The sequence below is a fragment of the Schistocerca cancellata genome, chromosome 9 (genome assembly GCF_023864275.1).
Source record: "Schistocerca cancellata isolate TAMUIC-IGC-003103 chromosome 9, iqSchCanc2.1, whole genome shotgun sequence".
NCBI lineage: Eukaryota > Metazoa > Arthropoda > Insecta > Orthoptera > Acrididae > Schistocerca > Schistocerca cancellata.
The window spans coordinates 411,205,438-411,228,526 of record NC_064634.1 but is presented as its reverse complement, the minus strand read 5'-3'; the positions used below and the strand labels follow the sequence as shown (position 1 = coordinate 411,228,526).

At 43.6% G+C, this 23,089-nt stretch overlaps 1 protein-coding gene across 1 annotated transcript in view; it reads right to left on the bottom strand.

Moving 5' to 3' along the window:
* Window positions 1-23,089, bottom strand: part of LOC126101457 (probable G-protein coupled receptor Mth-like 4) — a 317,300-nt gene that overhangs the window by 40,931 nt on the left and 253,280 nt on the right. The window contains exon 7 of the mRNA XM_049912110.1: window positions 22,150-22,228. Coding sequence (XP_049768067.1) covers window positions 22,150-22,228 — 79 coding nt within the window. The remainder of the gene's footprint in view (window positions 1-22,149; window positions 22,229-23,089) is intronic.

Below are 23,089 nucleotides of genomic sequence, written 5' to 3'. Positions count from 1 at the left end.
ATGGAGACGATCGTAGAGATGCTGGATGTAGTCCTGTGGAACGGCTTGCCATGCCATTTCCACCTGGCGCCTCAGTTGGACCAGCGTTCGTGCTGGACGTGCAGACCGCGTGAGACGACGCTTCATCCAGTCCCAAACATGCTCAATGGGGGACAGATCCGGAGATCTTGCTGGCCAGGGTAGTTGACTTACACCTTCTAGAGCACGTTGGGTGGCACGGGATACATGCGGACGTGCATTGTCCTGTTGGAACAGCAAGTTCCCTTGCCGGTCTAGGAATGGTAGAACGATGGGTTCGATGACGGTTTGGATGTACCGTGCACTATTCAGTGTCCCCTCGACGATCACCAGTGGTGTACGGCCAGTGTAGGAGATCACTCCCCACACCATGATGACGGGTGTTGGCCCTGTGTACCTCGGTCGTACGCATTCCTGATTGTGGCGCTCACCTGCACGGCGCCAAACACGCATACGACCATCATTGGCACCAAGGCAGAAGCGACTCTCATCGCTGAAGACGACACGTCTCCATTCGTCCCTCCATTCACGCCTGTCGCGACACCACTGGAGGCGGGCTGCACGATGTTGGGGCGTGAGCGGAAGACGGCCTAACGGTGTGCGGGACCGTAGCCCAGCTTCATGGAGACGGTTGCGAATGGTCCTCGCCGATACCCCAGGAGCAACAGTGTCCCTAATTTGCTGGGAAGTGGCGGTGCGGTCCCCTACGGCACTGCGTAGGATCCTACGGTCTTGGCGTGCATCCGTGCGTTGCTGCGGTCCGGTCCCAGATCGACGGGCGCGTGCACCTTCCGCCGACCACTGGCGACAACATCGATGTACTGTGGAGACCTCACGCCCCACGTGTTGAGCAATTCGGCGGTACGTCCACCCGACCTCCCGCATGCCCACTATACGCCCTCGCTCAAAATCCGTCAACTGCACATACGGTTCACGTCCACGCTGTCGCGGCATGCTACCAGTGTTAAAGACTGCGATGGAGCTCCGTATGCCACGGCAAACTGGCTGACACTGACGGCGGCGGTGCACAAATGCTGCGCAGCTAGCGCCATTCGACGGCCAACACCGCGGTTCCTGGTGTGTCCGTTGTGCCGTGCGTGTGATCATTGCTTGTACAGCCCTCTCGCAGTGTCCGGAGCAAGTATGGTGGGTCTGACACACCGGTGTCAATGTGTTCTTTTTTCCATTTCCAGGAGTGTATCTGAACTGCAGTCCGAGATAGGCAAGTTAACATACTACATTCCTTTGATTCCCAATACTTCATAGATCGCGGCTCCATTGCATCGCTTGCGTCGGGAAAATGGACCTAAGAGTGTCACGACGCATTTCAGAAACTCAAAAATGCCTTGTTCGGTGACAGATGTTCAGTACATTTTGATCCTGCCATACCAATGATCTTGCAAGTAGATGCTTCCTCCTAAGGAATCTGCGCTGTGTTTTCGCACGGAATTGGTGCACAAGATTGACCTATTGCTTTTTCTCAAAGTTGTTAACTCAAACTCACTGCAATTATTCACAAATTGAAAAAGCTCTCGCTACTGAGTATGATGTGACAAAATTGCATCACTATCTGTTTGGTCGCAAGTTCTGTTTAGTGACAGACCACACGCGCCTCTGCAGTCCTTGTTTCATCCGTCAAAGCCGTTTCCTACACGTAGTGCTCAAAAATTGAAACGTTGGTCTTTGCTTCCATCCCTGTATCAGTGCGAACTTGTGTACAGGCCTACGGCAAAGCTTGGCAATGCAGACGCCCTTCCTCGCCTTCCGATCGGCCCCGACTCTGATTTTGATCCCTCTCACACATCTTGGTGCCAGATCGATGGGCAGGACTCTGAATTGCTGCAACCTTTTCCATTGAACTACAGAGAGCCGCCGGGATAAGCCGAGCGGTCGTGTCACATCTGGTGCAGTGGATGTAGTTTCGCCGGCACGGTAGCTCAGCGTGTACGGTCAGAGGGTTTAGTTACCCTCTCTAATAAAATAACTGAGTAAACGGATCAACGAACAACTTGAACGAGTGTCATCGAACGTCCGCCACCAACAAATTCAACGAACAATATAGAACAAAATGAGATTTTAAAAAAAGTGGTCTAAGGCGCTGCAGTCATGGACCGTGCGGCTGGTCCCGGTGGAGGTTCGAGTCGTCCATCGGGCATAGGTGTGTGTGTGTGTTTGTCCTTGGGATAATTTAGTTTAAGTAGTGTGTAAACTTAGGGACTGATGACCTTGGCAGTTAAGTCCCATAAGATTTCACACACATTTGAACTTTTTTTTTAATTACAGAGAAATTGCACAGGTCACGGAAGCAGACCCTGATCTGAAGATTTTTTTGTATTACATTCGCAAGACTTGGCCTCGCTCATTGAACAGTATTCAGAACTGTGCGCCGATACTTTGCTCGTCAGCATAACCTCCGGTACAATACGGTGTGACCTTAGTACAATCTGACAGTGGACAGTCACGTATGCTCATTCCTACAGTGTTGCAAAAGGATGTGTTACAACTGCTTCACCAAGGACATAGGGGAATTGTTCGCACTGAACAGTTAGTGCGACGGCTGTGTACTTGGCAGGGCATGCACGCCCACATTGAACAAATGACGTCACAGTGTCACGCATGCGTGGACAATCAGCCCTAGCACAGACATTTGCAGCTTGGCCTAAGACTCAATCTCCATGGCAACGAGTGCATATAGACTTCGCAGGACCATTCTGGAACACTCGTTGGCTCATTGTGGTAGACTCTTTTGGCAAGTTCCCATTTGCAGTACCTATGAACTCTACCACGTCACGTGGCACCATTCAAGTGTTGTCCTCAATTTTTTAGATTGAAAGATTTCCTGAAGTCATTGTTACGGACAACAGACATCAGTTCACATCCCCTGACTTTGAAGAATTTTGTGAACAAAATGGCATTCGTCATCTAACAAGTGCTCCAATTCACCCGCAGTCCAACGGAGAAGCGGAACACTTTGTTTGCACCTTGAAACAACAAATGGCCAAGCTCCTGCACCAGGACGAGCCAAAAGGCGTAGCCGCTCGCCTCCACTGTCGCCGTTCTCCAACGCTATGGAACTGGACCCGCCATCGCCGTCGGCGTCGCAGTTATCGCCCCAGGAGACACCCTCAGGACTGGACACGCATCCTGAGCAGTGTCTTTGGGAGGACTTCCCTCTGCTCTGGCAAGCCAGATGGCTGGATACGTCTGGGAGCATGCCATCCTCCACAGCTATGGCTCCCGGCTCATCAGCTTCCTGTGTCCCGTCTGCCCCCCCACCCATTGTCGTTCGCATCTCCAGTACACGACAACAGTACAGCATTTTGGGAGGGAGGAATGTCAAAGACATGCCCTCAGCTATGCGCCAATAATGCTCCATGGACAGCGTGCATACATGCCGCCGCCGCCGGCCGAACTGTCTCAATCTCCCAATACATCACACTGTGCTCTAGTCTCCCACATTGATAGTCATCGCCTCACACCTTAGCTGTGACGGAATGTTAGTCATTGTATCCAGGGTGGTCCAGTGATCGTGACCCGTCCAAATATCTCACGAAATAAGCGTCAAACGAAAAAAACTACAATGAACGAAACTTGTCTAGCTTGAAGGGGGAAACCAGATGGCACTATGGTTGACCCGATAGATGGCGCTGCCATAGGTCAAACGGATATCAACTGCGTTTTTTTAAAAATAGGAACTCCCATTTTTATTACATATTCGTGTAGTACGTAAAGAAATACTAATGTTTTATTTGGACCACTTTTTTCGCTTTGTGATAGATGGCTTTGACTGTGTGAATCGTGAGATTTTTCTTTATAACCTTAAATATTGTGGTATGAGTCGGACAGTGCACAAATGGTTTGTTTCATATTTAACTGGAAGAATGTAGAAGGCTCAAATTAGCAGTACAGATAGTCTGCAAAAATCAACAGAGTCCTCTAACTAGCGAGGTATCAAGAATAGTGTCCAAGAGGGTACAGTCTTGGGTCCCTTATTGTTCTTGATATATATTAATGACTTGCCACTCTATATTCACTAAGACGCAAAGCTAGCTCTTTTGGCTGATGATAGAAGTATAGTAATCACACCCAATAAACAATAGTCAGCTCAGGAAATAATAAGTAATGTCTTTTGGAAAACTATTGAGTGGTTCTCTGCAAATGGACTCTCACTAAATTTGGAGCAAGCACAGTACTTATGATTCTGTACAGTAAGTGGCTTAACATCATTGATAAATATAGACTTTGAACAGAATCTGTTGCTAAGGCAGAATATTCAAAATTTCCGGGTGTGTGCATTGATGAGAAATTGAATTGGAATAACCATATTACTGATCTGCTGAAACAGCTACTTATCTATTAGGGTTACTGCGAATTCTGGTGACAAATGTATAAGTAAATTAGCTTAGTATGCCTATTTTCATTCACTGCTTTCATATGGCATCATATTTTGGGGTAATTCGTCATCAAGAGAAAAAGTATTCATTGCATAAAATGTGTAATCAGAACAATAGCTGGAGCCCACCCAAGATCATTTATGTACTTAAGGAACTTAGGATATTCATAGTACCTACGCAGTACATACATTCACTTATGAAATTTTTTATTAATAATCCATCCCAGTACAAAAGTAATAGCGAAGTGCATAGCTACAACACTAGAAGAAAGTATGATCTTCACTATTCTGGGTTAAATCTGACTTTGGTAGATAAAGGGGTGAATTATGTTGCTACAAAAATCTTTGGTCATTTGCCAAACAGCATTAAAAATCTGACAGATAGCCAACCAACATTTAAAAACAAATTAAAAGAATTTCTGAATGACAACTCTTTCTACTCAGGAGATGATTCTTTTAGATATGTACCAGTAATTGTAAAAAAGTTTATATTGTGTAAAGAAAACTTCTGTTAAACTGACATGTCCACATCATGACGAAATGTCGAATTTATGATCTATGGAACAAGTATTAATATGATATAACGTTCTTTGGCAGACAAGAAAAGAGTAATAGCACGTCAGTCCTGTGTGGACGCATTTGGTAATAACTTCGTCATAGTTCACGTTTCCGCATTTACCAAATGCGCGTTAGAAAGACACGAATGCCACACTAATCCCTTGCCTCTATGTCGGTGCTTATATACCTGCATCAGTGTTGCGATATGTTGCCTGTACCCTGCAGCAACGCCCTCAAACGGAAACTGCTTGATCGCCCCTTATACACAGACAGATCACAACTCTAGAAAATTGTAGTGATGTTCACCTAAAGAGGAAGGACGTTTGATGCAGGGATTAGCAGTTAACTCATCACATGTACAAATGTAAAGTTTTGTGCATGAGTAGACGGAAGGATCCAAAACGGTACAACAAGCCTATTAAATATCTAGGAGAAGATCGAGCATATAAAATTAATCGCAGGGAGGACAGACGATAGACTGAGATTCGTTGGAAGAATCCTGAGGGAGTGCATTCCGCCCATTAAGGACGTTGCATACAAAACACCCGTTCGAACGAAACTTGCATAGTATTCCTCAGTACGTGTGCATAACAGTTGTCTGTCACCAGAATCAGATTTTCACTCTGCAGCAGAGTGTGCGGTGATATGAAAGTTCCTGGCAGATTAAAACTGTGTGCCGGACCGAGACTCGAACTCGGGACCTTTGCCTTTCGCGGGGAAGTATTCTGCCAACTGAGCTACCCAAGCCCAACTCACAACCCGTCCTCACAGCTTCAATTCTGCCAGTACCTCGTCTCCTACCTTCCAAACTTCACTGAAGCTCTTCTGCGAACCTAGCAGAACTAGCACTCCTGGAAGAAAGGATATTGTGGAGACATGGCTTAGCCACAGCCTGTTTCCAGAATGAGATTTTCACTTTGCAGCGGAGTGTGCGCTGGTATGAAACTTCATGGCACATTAAAACTGTGCCGGCCGCGATGGCCGAGCGGTTCTAGGCGCTTCAGTCCGGAACCGCGCGACTTCTACGGTCGCAGGGTCCAATCCTGCCTCGGGCATGGATTGTGTGATGTCCATAGGTTAGCTAGGTTTAAGTACAGGGTTATTACAAATGATTGAAGCGATTTCACAGCTCTACAATAACTTTATTATTTGAGATATTTTCACAATGCTTTGCACACACATACAAAAACTCAAAAAGTTTTTTTAGGCATTCACAAATGTTCGATATGTCCCCCTTTAGTGATTCGGCAGACATCAAGCCGATAATCAAGTTCCTCCCACACTCGGCGCAGCATGTCCCCATCAATGAGTTCGAAAGCATCGTTGATGCGAGCTCGCAGTTCTGGCACGTTTCTTGGTAGAGGAGGTTTAAACACTGAATCTTTCACATAACCCCACAGAAAGAAATCGCATGGGGTTAAGTCGGGAGAGCGTGGAGGCCATGACATGAATTGCTGATCATGATCTCCACCACGACCGATCCATCGGTTTTCCAATCTCCTGTTTAAGAAATGCCGAACATCATGATGGAAGTGCGGTGGAGCACCATCCTGTTGAAAGATGAAGTCGGCGCTGTCGGACTCCAGTTGTGGCATGAGCCAATTTTCCAGCATGTCCAGATACACGTGTCCTGTAACGTTTTTTTCGCAGAAGAAAAAGGGGCCGTAAACTTTAAACCGTGAGATTGCACAAAACACATTAACTTTTGGTGAATTGCAAATTTGCTGCACGAATGCGTGAGGATTCTCTACCGCCCAGATTCGCACATTGTGTCTGTTCACTTAACCATTAACAAAAAATGTTGCTTCATCACTGAAAACAAGTTTCGCACTGAACGCATCCTCTTCCATGAGCTGTAGCAACCGCGGCCGAAAATTCAAAGCGTTTGACTTTGTCATCGGGTGTCAGGGCTTGTAGCAATTGTAAACGGTAAGGCTTCTGCTTCAGCCTTTTCCGTAAGATTTTCCAAACCGTCGGCTGTGGTACGTTTAGCTCCCTGCTTGCTTTATTCGTCGACTTCCGCGGGCTACGCGTGAAACTTGCCCGCACGCGTTCAACCGTTTCGTCGCTCACTGCAGGCCGACCCGTTGATTTCCCCTTACAGAGGCATCCAGAAGCTTTAAACTGCGCATGCCATTGCCGAATGGAGTTAGCACTTGGTGGATCTTTGTTGAACTTCGTCCTGAAGTGTCGTTGCACTGTTATGACTGACTGATGTGTGTGCATTTCAAGCACGACATACGCTTTCTCGGCTCCTGTCGCCATTTTGTCTCACTGCGCTCTCGAGCGCTCTGGCGGCAGAAACCTGGGGTGCGGCTTCAGCCGAACAAAACTTTATGAGTTTTTCTACGTATCTGTAGTGTGTCGTGACCATATGTCAATGAATGGAGCTACAGTGAATTTATGAAATCGCTTCAATCATTTGTAATAGCCCTGTAGTTCTAAGTCTAGGGGACTGATGACCTCAGATGTTAAGTCCCATAGTGCTCAGAGCCATTTGAACCATTTTATTAAAACTGTGTGCCATACCGAGACTCGAACTCGGGACCTGTGCCTTTCACGGGCAAGTGCACTTGCGAAAGGCAAAGGTCCCGAGTTCGAGTCTCGGTCCGGCACACGGTTTTAATCTGCCAGGAAGTTTTAGCATTTGGTTCACTCCGAGAGGCCTGGACATTTCCCTTGTTGAGAGCCCTTCCCGGCACAAAATAACAATTCGGACGCGACCGAACCGCGGTATTGACCGTCTAGGCATGGTAGAACTACAGACAACACTAGCCAGGGGTCTGAGCCGTGTATGACTGGAACTGATCGGCTGTCAGACCCCCTCTGTCTAATAGTCGCTGCTTATGTATGCTTGTTTACATCTTTGGGCTGGGTTAGTGACATCTCTGAACAGTCAAAGGAATTATGTCTGTGATACAATATCCAGCTGATGCAAAAAATTTTTTGATGTGTGTATATCGTTGTACGACATATAGTTCAGGAGATATGACCCGATAAACACTGATACGCGTGAAAAACTGCCGCACTATGTATGAAGTTTTAATTTATTGCTTTTTTACTACTAACTCTATTCACAACATATCTCGCAGACAGTCAGCACGGTTGGTATCCGCAGTTCCTGTTGTGTGTCATCATCTCCACACATCAGTGATATATGGGTCGAAGACGATCCACACTGAGTCAAAACCTTTTCACCACCTACGTATAAAAGTGTGTTTTTATGCGATAAAGACTGTTATATATACTATTTTATTACTAGTTCCCTAGGATCACTGCTGTTCCCAATATGTTTGCTAATATGATACTATTATAAGGAGCGTTCGAATGAAAAGGTACGAAATGTTTTAACTACCAAACCAGTTGAAATTTGCATATGCTACTTTGGGATAACATAGAGGGGCGATTATGTAGTGTCTGGCGTGGCTGTGTGCATGCGTCATCTCCCCATAAAAAATTCAAAGCTGTGCCCTCAGCGGGCTAGGTGATGCTCACAATATTTTTTTTTTTTTTTTGACGTTCGGTGTGCTACACTCATCGAATTCCTCGAACACGGTAAACCATTAAAAGTGGCGTATACTGTGAGACAATTCGTACCCTACCCTAGTCCATCAGGAGTGAAGGGAGTGATTTTGCTTCACGATATTCCCAAGGTTACACACAGTGTATTGGCCGACTTCAAATGGGAGCAACTTGAGCATCCGCCCTACAGCCCGGAAGGCCGTCCTGTGTGGCCGAGCGGTTCTAGGCGCTTCAGTCTGGAACCGCGCGAGCGCTACGGTCGCAGGTTCGAATCCTGCCTCGGGCATGGATGTGTGTGATGTCCTTAGGTTAGCTAGGTTTAAGTAGTTCTTCCGCTAAAACCTATCCAAAAGAGAACAGCTTCAACTCGGACGACAAACTGAAGGACACAGTGGAGAATTGGCTCCTGCAACAGCCACAGGAATTGCCAGAACAGGGAATCCTTCGGCTCGTGAAACAATAGTATAATTGCGCACAGACTTCTGGTGATTGCTTTTGAATAAAGACTTCAGTAATACCCTGAGTTTTGTTTCGTACTTTTTCTTTTGAACGTCCTTCATTTATAAAACTAGTTCGACGTGGCCATGTTCTGCTTCGACGCAACTGCCGTGCCTGCGTTCCATACTTTCCCATACTTTGTGGAAAACTCTGGGTGTGTTCCACATTTGGTCAAATCTATTTTCGATACGCTCACTCGGAACATCGACGTTGGTTGTGGGAGTTGAACACAGCAAGTATTTTAAATGTCCCAAAGGAAAAAATCGATTGGATTCAAATATGGCGATCGAACAGGTCATGCAATGGATCCCATCGACCAGTCCACCTGATCGGTAGTTGTTTATGGAGATAATGGCGAACCAGCCGTGTAAAATGAGGTGGAGCGCCATCAGGCTTAAACCATATCCACTGGATAGCGTCTAGAGGCACTACGTCAAATCCATAAACAAATTATGACTGAGAAACTGTGGACAATTTTGACTAGTAAGACGTTTAGGTAAAGCCCGTTGAAATGATCATGAACGATTCCACCCGACCATTGAGGCTGAACCTTTATTACATCTATCTAGTCGCACTTCAAGAGGATTTTCGTAAGCCCAGATGTGACTGTTATTGTAATTGAAGAATCCATCACGTGAAAAACCACCCTCACCAGTGAATAAGCTACATATTAAGAAATGGACAAACAACAGCACACTGGCTTATCTCGCGTTGACGTAAGATTATTCTTGGCTGAAAGTCTGCCCCATTTAATTCTTGCACCTGTTGAAGAGAATATTCCAGATTGTCATGTTCTCCTTGTAGTAGTTAATGGAATTTCATCCCCAGTACGAAGAACCCCGGTCTCTAAGTTGAGGCATTCGAAAACCGCGTGGTCTTCCACAATTTGCAATCCTTTTCTCTAAAGGGCCTGTCTCTCGCAACCGTTGGTGGCGGCACACAAACGTTCTTGCACAGGGTAGCTGCCTCCCACGGAGCGTTCACCATAAAGTTGACGTTCCACGTCCGCAGTCCAAATCGCTAAGCCGTACATGTAGTGTATATCCGTCATTTCAGAAAGTGAATACATCATTGTGATGCGTTGAGATGGAAGTTACTCTAAAATAGAACAAATGACATTCAGACAAAACAAAACAAATGCCATGACCAATTATAAGTAACAAAGTGAGTAAAAATGCACATTTGAGGTAAATAACACACCCGGGCGTTATTACAGCGAATTCCTTGCACACTTTCCTAGCGAAGGATTTTCGTACCATATTCATGTGAACTTTTTGCAATGTTTTGTTGTCAAGAATATTCAAACACCCTCAAGATGCGATCATTACACACGCCTAGAAACCATCATTTAACATGAGAATCGCTTCAGGCTATCAAATTACACATACAATAGCATCTGCGTCAGTGCTCTTTAATGCAGGTCTTCTAATGACCCCTTGTCTCCAGTAAATAAGCGTAACAAAAAGATCAAGGCTACGAACGATGTTTTCTCGCTCTTATTCTTTCTGCTTGTGAAACATGCTTGCGGCAGTCTTCGTGAAGTAATTTGACTTGCGTAGTACAATGACGTAATGTATGTAACCGTCCACGCAAGGTGACTGGATTTCTTTTGCTGGTGAGCTACCCTTGTACTTTCAATAGAACTCTTCCGGGTACGTGAACCCGTTCTCATTTTGTTATACATACCAGAGTTTCGACCACTGCTGCATGTGGTCTTCATCAGGATGACATATTTACTCACAGTATGACGACGTGGTTATACACCCGGAAAAGTTTTGTTCTAATGGCTCTGAGCACTATGGGACTTAACGTCTGAGGTCATCAGTCCCCTAGAACTTTAGAACTACTTAAACCTAACTAACCTAAGGACATCACACACATTCATGACCGAGGCAGGATTCGAACCTGCGACCGTAGCGGTCGCGCGGTTCCAGACTGTAGCGCCTAGAACCGCTCGGCCACTACGACCGGCCGGAAAAGTTTTACTAAAAATGAAAACAGCCGCGGAATGTTACGCTCACATATTCCTTGCTTGTGGTCTCCGTGTAGAGGCGGGTTGTGGAACATCTTGCACTATCTGATCAAAAGTATCCGGACACGTGTCAGTGGACATTGATATGGTGCCTGTTCATCCCTCGTTTTTATGAAGACTTGAACTCTGCTGGGGACACTTTCAATGAGGCGTCTTAACATGTGCGGAGGAAACGCAGGCCATTCTTACTCAAAAGCCAAAACCAGAGAAGATGGTGATGTCTGTAAAGAATTATCCTGCTCCAGCCTCCATTGCTTCCTTGCTTATCATCTGCCCCCAATACTGGAACATCGATATCTTCAAGCTTTTGCTTTTCCTACAGTCATTTATACAAATCATTAGGATGAAATTTTGAACTATTTTCCTAGATCTCTGTATCTTAACCTAGACAGCGCGGGCCTTAAAGTTCTCTGACGACGGCAAAACGAAAAAAAATTGAAACTCAAAGACATGAGATTTTTCTGTTTACTCTAAAGAGGTCCACTGGAAGCTGTACATTGCTTATTACGAGTTCTCAGTCTTCACACTGCATCAGAGAAGTCAGCTCTTCGGGTTCCCCTGAGTTTGTCATTCACAACCTTCTGAATCTCCCTGGCTCTGAGCACTATGGGACTCAACATCTTAGGTCATAAGTCCCCTAGAACTTAGAACTACTTAAACCTAACTAACCTAAGGACATCACACACACCCATGCCCGAGGCAGGATTCGAACTTGCGACCGTAGCAGTCCCGCGGTTCCGGACTGCAGCGCCAGAACCGCTAGACCACCGCGGCCGGCCCTTCTGAATCCCCTCAGTCTAGTTGATCTTTGATTCTCAGGAGAAAAAATATTACGGGGGTGACAAATTTGATGAATTAGATGGATAAAGAAACGCTGAGATTTGCTTTATGTCTGTTGAGTCATAGCTGTTAAATGAGGTGGGGCGTTGTTATGCCAGAGGTAAACCTCACGAGAGGTACAGAGAACCGAGGAAACTTGCAGAGTTCAAGAGAGCAGACGCTTTCATACATACTGATTGAATTCGTTATTACTGTTCTTCCTGTAGCATAAATTCAATGTAAACGACGCTCTGTTGTAAAAACTAGATCAGCGGCCTCTTCACTTTTGATTTGTGAAAGTGCTATTGCTCTAGGTCTTGGCATCTTCACTCACATTGTTTGGAATTCTGATGTTTTGTTTCAGCATCTTGGCAAAAGTCTCACCAGTAGTACTAATATTACTGAAAAATCGTGATTTGATGCAATGGCTGTACGTCACATTACGAAAGCTACCAATTTCGGTCAAACAGTATATCATCCTCAGACATTAAAAATCATTAATCACAGGACATGCCCACTCATTATCACTTGTATGTCCACCCCTGGTAGCTGAGTGGTCAGCGCGACAGAATGTCAATCCTAAGGGCCCAGGTTCGATTCCCGGCTGGGTCGGAGATTTTCTTCGGTCAGGGACTGGGTGTTGTGTTGTCCTAATCACCATCATTTCATCGCCATCGACGCGCAAGTTGCCGAAGTGGCGTCAAATCGAAAGACTTGCAGCCAGCGAACGGTTTACCCGACGGGAGGCTCTAGTCACACGACATAAATCATTTGTATCGAGATACACATTAATAGCATCAAAATTATAGAATGAAGGAAATTTCTTGATGTATATATTCAGCATTATGTTAACAGGGCGACGCACAAGGCCAGAATATACATAAAACATGAGGTAAACAGTTTTTTTTTTTTTCCAGCGAAGTACTTTTTATGTCACGCATCGCTCTGATTAACTATTCCCCGGCGGCCAAAAGTCTTTGAATTGTCAATGGTACTGAGTGTGAGTTTGAACTTTCAAAGTGTTCTCATCACTACAATAAAGAACTGAAGATTTCGTCTATAGAGTGATTCAAGCAATATATCAAATAGTACACGATCTGTAGTGTTTAATTTGTACATTAATTTCAATGGTCGTTGTATCCTCTGCAAGTGATGCTTGCGTTAGTCCAGTATTTAAATTTGTAACTCAGTGGCTCTTCCTGTAAGAAATATTGTTTAAATTATACCAAAAAGTTTCAGATGATGTAGGTCTAAGAGAGTATGGCGGGCAAAATGAGAATAGCACGTCACGTAAGACCGCTGTTGTATCACCTTACGTGCAGATAAATTTTTGGTTGAATATTAATGAAAATGACGTAAACTTTTATTTTATAGTGAATTAATAAAACCATTTTATTACAACGTTTAGAAGTCTACGGGGGAGGCAGGAGTTGCCCAGTTTGTCGGAACTGTTGAATTCCTAATACCTAGTGGCTAACCCGGGACACGGTCCTAGTTTCAAGTTGCCTATGTAATGACTTCCAGGGACATTTCAATATTTCATCCAGTTATTGTGCGAATTTAAATGCTGTCATAAACTGATCATCAAGAGCTACGATGTTATGTTAAAGTTTAAGAGAATAAGTATTACAGTTAGAAGCTGTGTGTTTCTTGAGACAGTGTGACACACCGCGCAAATTACTCAGGCTTCAGTCACCCAGTAGTTCATAATGAGAGCATTTAACGACATACAACAAACTTTACACATTAGTTTCAACTTTTATGACTTTTACTCGCTGACATCCACCTGCACCCCCGCCCCCCCCCCCCCTCAAAAAAAAGCGATGACAGCCAGAAAGTTTATGGCTTATTACATTACCGATGATCATGCATTAAGACTGGTAGCACGACGTTTTGATTTATCGTTCTTTGCCATTAATGCTATTCGCAGCACATTTTGCAGACTGTATTCGGTGAAGGTACCAGCAAAATTATATCATTGTACGAATCGGGAAATACGAAGTTTTGTACATGAAAGAATCGGGAGTAGGGTATTACTCGTAACGCATAACGCTGGAGTAGGCGCCACGCATACTAATGAGTGCCCACGATAACGAAACTCACCGTTATGTAGTGAACGTACACCCGTTACATACAAGCAATAATTGTCAAAAAGTAAAAATAACGCTGGTCCTTTGCTTTTTATAATTCCTATTCAGGACAAGAATTGCCCTGCCAGAATAGTTGAGTTTTGGTATGCTGGATGCCGAAGCATGTTCGTCTGATTGGGAAGAGGGAAACATTGTCTTTGGTGCAGTTACTCTAGATCTTGCCGTAGTTATTAGTTTAGCTGAAATTAATGTGGTTTTCAGATTTTGTTTCTCCAAGTTACGGCGAGATGAGGTGAAACCATTAATTACGTATCAAAGTATTACTTAGTTTGAAGATATTGAATGTGGCTTATTTTGGATAAAGAAATACTCTACTGGGGAAAACATTGTGATCATCAGTTGATTACGAAATAAACTATCGCTCGAATGAATTTGGAAGTATGCTTAATTTTAAGGGAAAGTTGTCTTATCGGCATACGTGCCGATCGTTAATCAGAACCCATAGCCGTCCATAGGCAGCATCACGTCCCGTGAGAACGGCGGCAGTTCTCTTTTGTTTGGTATTGTAGTATAAATATAAAAATTATAGCAAATCGAATACGGTGCTGAGCAGATTATTTTTCTAATTGCACCAGAAAGTAGATTTAAAATTGCATCATCAAAGAAAAGAAAATGATATAGCTTGCTTCCCTCTGAAACACATACCCCGACACCATAATAGTTATTTAATTGAGTGGAGAATCTGCCTTGGATCTGTGGCAGTGACATTTTTTCGTGCAGATGCGCGAGGTGTTTCTTTGCTGAATGTTATGTAATTTCTTAGCAGTAATTGATTATAGTTGTCGTTGAATAGTTATGGCAAGATCCTAACTAATAAACAGTTTCGTTCATTCATTATTCACCACATGTATTTTATCTATGTGGTGTAGATCCACGCCTACAGATGTATCAGTCGGAGCCTTATATGGCAACTAATTTAATTCTGATGATAAGGAAAATGTAATTACGCAGTAAGATATCTGTTGAAAATCACTCCATAAAAAAAGATTTTTATGCAAGAAAATCTCATCTTGCAAATTACTAAATAACATTATCTAGCAGACACCCATGCATGTAAAAAAAAAGAAGAGAGTTGTCATTACATCATAAACTGCAACCAAAAGTTTTGATCACTTCCTCTTTGATATAAAATGCCTGTCAGACAGCAAAGTAAAATTTTAAACTACACTGAAAACGTTTCTGTTTGAGAACACCTCCTGCTGTCCAGAAGACTACCTACAGGGCTATTACAAATGATTGAAGCGATTTCATAAATTCACTGTAGCTCCATTCATTGACATATGGTCACGACACACTACAGATACGTAGAAAAACTCATAAAGTTTTGTTCGGCTGAAGCCGCACTTCAGGTTTCTGCCGCCAAAGCGCACGAGAACGCAGTGAGACAAAATGGCGACAGGAGCCGAAGAAGCGTATGTCGTGCTTGAAATGCACTCACATCAGTCGGTCATAACAGTGCAACGACACTTCAGGATGAAGTTCAACAAAGATCCACCAACTGCTAACTCCATTCGGCGATGGTATGCGCAGTTTAAAGCTTCTGGATGCCTCTGTAAGGGGAAATCAACGGGTCGGCCTGCAGTGAGCGAAGAAACGGTTGAACGCGTGCGGGCAAGTTTCACGCGTAGCCCGCGGAAGTCGACGAATAAAGCAAGCAGGGAGCTAAACGTACCACAGCCGACGGTTTGGAAAATCTTACGGAAAAGGCTAAAGCAGAAGCCTTACCGTTTACAATTGCTACAAGCCCTGACACCAGATGACAAAGTCAAACGCTTTGAATTTTCGGCGCGGTTGCAACAGCTCATGGAAGAGGATGCGTTCAGTGCGAAATTTATTTTCAGTGATGAAGCAACTTTTTCTTAATGGTGAAGTGAACAGACACAATGTGCGAATCTGGGCGGTAGAGAATCCTCACGTATTCGTGCAGCAAATTCGCAATTCACCAAAAGTTAACATGTTTTGTGCAATCTCACGGTTTAAAGTTTACGGCCCCTTTCCTTCTGCGAAAAAAACGTTACAGGACACGTGTATCTGGACATGCTGGAAAATTGGCTCATGCCACAACTGGAGACCGACAGCGCCGACTTCATCTTTCAACAGGATGGTGCTCCACCACACTTCCATCATGATGTTCGGCATTTCTTAAACAGGAGATTGGAAAACCGATGGATCGGTCGTGGTGGAGATCACGATCAGCAATTCATGTCATAGCCTCCCCGCTCTCCCGACTTAACCCCATGCGATTTCTTTCTGTGGGGTTATGTGAAAGATTCTCTACCAAGAAACGTGCCAGAACTGCGAGCTCGCATCAACGATGCTTTCGAACTCATTGGTGGGAACATGCTGCGCCGATTGTGGGAGGAACTTGATTATCGGCTTGATGTCTGACGAATCATTAAAGGGGCACATATCGAACATTTGTGAATGCCTAAAAAAACTTTTTGAGTTTTTGTATGTGTGTGCAAAGCATTGTGAAAATATCTCAAATAATAAAGTTATTGTAGAGCTGTGAAATCGCTTCAATCATTTGTAATAACCCTGTATTATTGTGATGTGTAAATGGTGGCGGGTCGGAATCGCTGACTAACATCTGTCTGTCTTTAATTAAAAAACAAAAAGCCTAATAACTGATAAGCATGGAGCATATTTACAAAAAGAATTGATGTTGATATAACATGACTCGTTCCACATCAATATGATTTATCACGGAAATGATACCCTGATAAGCGAAAACATTATGACCACTGCACACCTCGACGTTGGATGCCGCCTGGTCACTTTGTGGGCTCGTGACGCGGTAACAAAAGCACGTAGGCGGACCACAAAAGGACTGGGGATCACCCAGCGAAGATAGGGGCTGAAAACGTGGATTGAGTTAAGTGATTTTGACAAAGGGCAAATTATTATTACGCACAGCCTGTGAATGGGTATCTCGAAAACGGCGAAGCTGGTCGAGTGTTCACGTGTTACTGTCGTGAGCATCTTATGACAGGGAGGTACGATAGTGAAACTACCGCTAGGCTGTAAATGGTTGGACGTCCACGACTCTTCACAGAACGTGGCTTCGGAGGCTTGTCTGCTCTGCAAAGTAGGATACATAGTGATCTATGCCATCTCTGCCGAAAGACTGGAATGCTGGTGCACACACAAGTATTTCCGAGCACTTCGTTCATCGTACATTTTTGAAAATTGTGCTACGCAGCAGACCACCACTAACTTGCTCACATGTCGACCCAATGCCATCATCAGTTACGATTGCAGCGGGCATGGGACCATTGGGATCCGACTGTCGATAAATGGAAACGTGTCACTGTGAAATCAGTGGTGAATTTCGTTCCCAATACGGACAAACAAGTTATTAAGCAAGTGCTAATAATGTTTCGGCTCATCAGTGTACTTGGAACATGAGACTAACTAACAAACTACTGGTACATCACAAAGCTTGGTATAGGCTTATACAGGGTGGTCCATTGATCGTGACCGGGCCAAATATCTCACGAAATAAGCGTCAAACGAAAAACCTACAAAGAACGAAACTTGTCTAGCTTGAAGGGGGAAACCAGATAGCGCTATGGGTGGCCCGCTAGATGGCGCTGCCATAGGTCAAACGCATATCAACTGCGTTTTTTTTAAATAGGGACCCCCATTTTTATTACATACTCGTGTAGTACGTAAAGGAATATGAATGTTGTTGGACCACTTTTTTCGCTTTGTGATAGATGGCTCTGTAATAGTCACAAACATATGACTCACAATTTTAGACGAACAGTTGGTAACAGGTAGGTTTTTTAAATCAAAATACAGAACGTAGCTACGTTTGAACATTTTATTTCGGTTGTTCTAATGTGATACATGTACCTTTGTGACTTAGCATTTCTGAGAACGCATGCTGCTACAGCGTGATTACCACAGTAATGCAATAACTGCTCAAAATGATGTCCGTCAACGTCAATGCATTTGGCAATACGTGTAACGACATTCCTCTCAACAGCGAGTAGTTCGCCTTCCGTAATGTTTGCACATGCATTGACGATGCGCTTACGCATGTTGTCAGGCGTTGTCAGTAGGTCACGATAGCAAATATCCTTCAACTTTCCTCACAGAAAGAAATCCGGGGACGCCGGATCCGGTGAATGTGCGGGCCATGGTATGGTGCTTCGACGACCAATCCACCTGTCATGAAAAATGCTATTCAATACCGCTTCAACCGCACGCGAGCTATGTGCCGGACATCCATCATGTTGGAAGTACATCGCCATTCTGTCATGCAGTGAAACATCTTGTAGTAACATCGGTAGAACATTACGTAAGAAATCAGCGTACATTGCACCATTTAGATTGCCATCGATAAAATGGGGACCATTTATCCTTCCTCCCATAATGCCGCACCATACATTAAAACGCCAAGGTTGTTGATGTTCCACTTGTCGCAGCCATCGAGGATATTCCGTTTCCCAATAGTGCATATTATGCCGGTTTACGTTACCGCTGTTGGTGAATGACGCTTCATCGCTAAATAGAACGCGTGCCAAAAATCTGTCATCGTCCCGTAATTTCTCTTGTGCCCAGTGGCAGAACTGTACACGACGTTGAAAGTCGTCGCCATGCAATTCCTGGTGCCTAGAAATATGGTACGGGTGCAATCGATGTTGATGTAGCATTCTCAACACCGACGTTTTTAAGATTCCTGATTCTCGCGCAGTTTGTCTGCTACTGATGTGCGGACTAGCCGCGGCAGCAGCTGAAACACCTACTTGGGCATCATCATTTGTTGCAGGTAGTGGTTGACGTTGCACATGTGGCTGAACACTTTCAGTTTCCTTAAATAATGTAACTATCCGGCGAACGGTCCGGACACTTGGATGATGTCGTCCATGATACCGAGCAGCATACATAGCACACGCCCGTTGGGCATTTTAATCACAATAGCCATACATCAACACGATACCGACCTATTCCGCAGTTGGTAAACGGTCCATTTGAACACGAGTAATGTATCCGCACTGGCGGAATGTTACGTGAAACCACGTACTTATACTTTTGTGACTATTACAGCGCCATCTATCACAAAGCGAAAAAAGTGGTCCAACTAGAACATTCATATTCATTTACGTACTACACGAATATGTAATAAAAATGGGGGTTCCTATTTTTAAAAATGCAGCTGATATCCATTTGACCTATGGCAGCGCCATCTGGTTTCCCCCTCGAAGCTAGACGAGTTTCGTTCTTTGTAGTTTTTTCGTTTGATGCTTATTTCGTGAGATATTTGGGCCGGTCACTATCAATGGACCACCCTGTATACTTTGAAAACTTCAAAATGAAATTTAAAAGCAAAATCAAGCAGATGGTCAAAGGAGACATACATTCCAATTGTGATATTTTTGGTTATTCCTGAAAAACTGAGAGTTACTCATCATCATCATCATCATCATTTAAGACTGATTATGCCTTTCAGCGTTCAGTCTGAAGCATAGCCCCCCTTATACAGTTCCTCCATGATCCCCTATTCAGTGCTAACATTGGTGCCTCTTCTGGTGTTAAACCTATTACTTCAAAATCATTCTTAACCGAATCCTGGTACCTTCTCCTCGGTCTGCCCCGACTCCTCCTACCCTCTACTGCTGAATCCATGAGTCTCTTGGGTAACCTTGCTTCTCCCATGCGTGTTAACATGACCCCACCATCTAAGCCTGTTCGCCCTGACTGCTACATCTATAGAGTTCATTCCCAGTTTTTCTTTGATTTCCTCATTGTGGACACCCTCCTGCCATTGTTCCCATCTACTAGTACCTGCAATCATCCTAGCTACTTTCACATCCGTAACCTCAACCTTGTTGATAAGGTAGCCTGAATCCACCCAGCTTTCGCTCCCATACAACAAAGTTGGTCGAAAGATTGAACGGTGCACAGATAACTTAGTCTTGGTACTGACTTCCTTCTTGCAGAAGAGAGTAGATCGTAGCTGAGCGCTCACTGCATTAGCTTTGCTCACCTCGCTTCCAGTTCTTTCACTATGTTGCCATCCTGTGAAAATATGCATCCTAAGTACTTGAAACCGTCCACCTGTCCTAACTTTGTTCCTCCTATTTGGCACTCAATCCGTTTATATTTCTTTCCCACTGACATTATTTTCGTTTTGGAGATTCTAATCTTCATACCTTAGTCCTTACATTTCTGATCTAGCTCTGAAATATTACTTTGCAAACTTTCAGTCGAATCTGCCATCACAACTTAAAGTCATCCGCATATGCAAGACTGTTTATTTTGTGTTCACATATCTTAATCTCACCCAGCCAGTCTATTGTTTTCAACATATGATCCATAAATAATATGAACAACAGTGGAGACAGGTTGCAGCCTTGTCTTACCCCTGAAACTACTCTGAACCATGAACTCAATTTACCGTCAACTCTAACTGCTGCCTGACTATCCATGTAAAGACCTTTAATTACTTGCAAAAGTTTGCCTCCTATTCCATAATCTTGTAGAACAGACAATAACTTCCTCCTAGGAACCCGGTCATATGCCTTTTCTAGATCTATAAAGCATAGATACAATTCCCTGTTCCACTCATAACACTTCTCCATTATTTGCCGTAAGCTAAAGATCTGGTCCTGACAACCTCTAAGAGGCCTAAACCCACACTGATTTTCATCCAATTGGTCCTCAACTAATACTCGCACTTTCCTTTCAACAATAGCTGAGAAGATTTTACCCACAACGCTGATTAAAGAGATACCTCTGTAGTTGTTACAATCTTTTCTGTTTCCATGTTTAAAGATTGGTGTGATTACTGCTTTTATCCAGTCTGATGGAACCTGTCCCGACTCCCAGGCCATTTCAATTATCCTGTGTAGCCATTTAAGACCTGACATTCCACTGTATTTGATGAGTTCCGACTTAATTTCATCCACCCCAGCCGCTTTATCGCACTGCAATCTATTGACCATTTTTTCCACTTCCTCAAATGTGATCCTATTTCCATCATCATTCCTATCCCATTCTACCTCGAAATCTGAAACATTACTGATCGCATTTTCACCTACATTGAGCAACTCTTCAAAATACTCTCTCCATCTGACCAAGGCATCCACAGGATTCACCAGCAGTTTTCCTGACCTGTACAAAATACTTGTCATTTCTTTCTTACCTCCCTTTCGAAGACTGCTAATTACACTCCAGAATGGTTTTCCAGCAGCTTGACCCATAGTCTCCAACCTGTTTCCAGTCTTCCCACGATTTCTTCTTGGATGCTGCAATTATCTGTTTGGCTTTGTTTCTTTCTTCACCATAACTTTCTCTGTCTACCTGGGTTTTGGTATGTAGCCATTTTTGATACCCCTTCTTTTTCCTTTTACAGGCTGCCTTGACTGTGTCATTCCACCAAGCTGTTTGCTTCATCGTACCTTTACACACTACTGTTCCAAGACATTCTTTGGCCACTTCTAGTACTGTGTCCCTGTACCTTGTCCATTCCTTTTCCAATGACTGTAATTGACTACATTCAACTAACTGGTACCTTTCTGAGATCGCTGTTATGTACTTGTGCTCGTACCCAGCAACATGTAGCAACACTTATCCCTAAGATTTTATATTTGAGGGTTAGGCCGTTTTTCCGCGCATGTCTTCATTTGTAACTAAGTTTCTGGCATGAAATGTTACTAGTTTAGAACTGGCTGGGGTCATTATTTGTTCAATTTTATCGACAAGAGTAATGTAATTTCTAGTACCAAACATGGGTTTCAGTTCTGTTTTCTTTTTTAATATGTAATTTGGTTCTCTCAGTATCGACTAACATGGAAAAGGGAGAACTAAATTACTGTGTGTATTGCAGCGCCATCTATATGTAATTTAAATAAGCCATACAGCTGTTGGTTTCTGACATAATACGTTTACATTATTAGTGGTTTCCAGCTGACCCTTGAAAGCCGCAGTCGGGTCTTTATGTAAACGCTGAATCTCATAACTGTCAAGGAACTGGTTAACTTTCCTAACGTAACCACTTCTGTTCAACAAAAATAAACTGTGTGATTCGTCGATTTTTGTACGGATGACATTGTTGCAATTTTTTTCTTCTTACCCCCTATGATCTATAATTTCTTGTGCTTTGAATTTTTTCGCTTAGATTTATAGTGCTAGTGACTACCTAAACTCACCTCACTGCCAGTGCTATATCAATGCACATCACATTCAGCCAGAAGAATGCGGCCAGGTAAGAAAACTGCATGACGAATGCTGAAAAAACAGAGCAAAAAAACTTGCTTGGATTATTATATTCATGTGTGCACTAAGAGTAGAAGTAATCACAAATCTGTATATCATTTCATTTTTATTTTTTATATGTTACACCGTGACGTCACTGATGGTGACTTTAATTTCAAACACACATTTCATCAAAGTGGTTAGAACAAAAGTTAGTCCTCTGATCAGAGTTCTAAAGTATCTGACTGGAAATTTATTTCCCTTCTCTCACTAAAAACACTGCACGTGAAATAAAATATATTTTTTAAATGTGTTCGTTCTGTTACTGGACATTCTGTAATTGCAGCTCCTATCTTTTTCCCGAATATTCGAATTTACTGTTCTAGTGTGTTTCAGAATGCCATCGACAAAATTTGATGACAGCTCTTTTAGTCAGGAATATATCCATGTCAATCGTTTGTTTTAACACATGAACAAGACACCTGCCAACTCAGGATTAGTTGTTTCTGCGTCTAAGTCGTTAGAGTGTCTCACCTGTTGTTATTTACAAGAGATCAGGAATATCTACGGAGCGAGCAAAACATACTGCACACATCGTCAATAACAGTCCGAAATTGGAACGTGACTTACGTATGACGTTGTTTTCGTATGAACCGCCGATGTGGTGCAATAGAGAACAAGAATGGTAATTTCGATTACAACACTTTCTGCCGGTACATAAATTCAAAGTTTTCAAGAATTGTAGTTGTTGTTGTGGTCTTCAGTCCAGAGACTGGTTTGATGCAACTCCATGCTACTTTATCTTGTGCAAGCTCCTTCATCTCCCAGTACGTACTGCAACCCACATCCTTCTGAATCTGCTTAGTGTATTCACCTCTTGGTCTCCCTCTACGA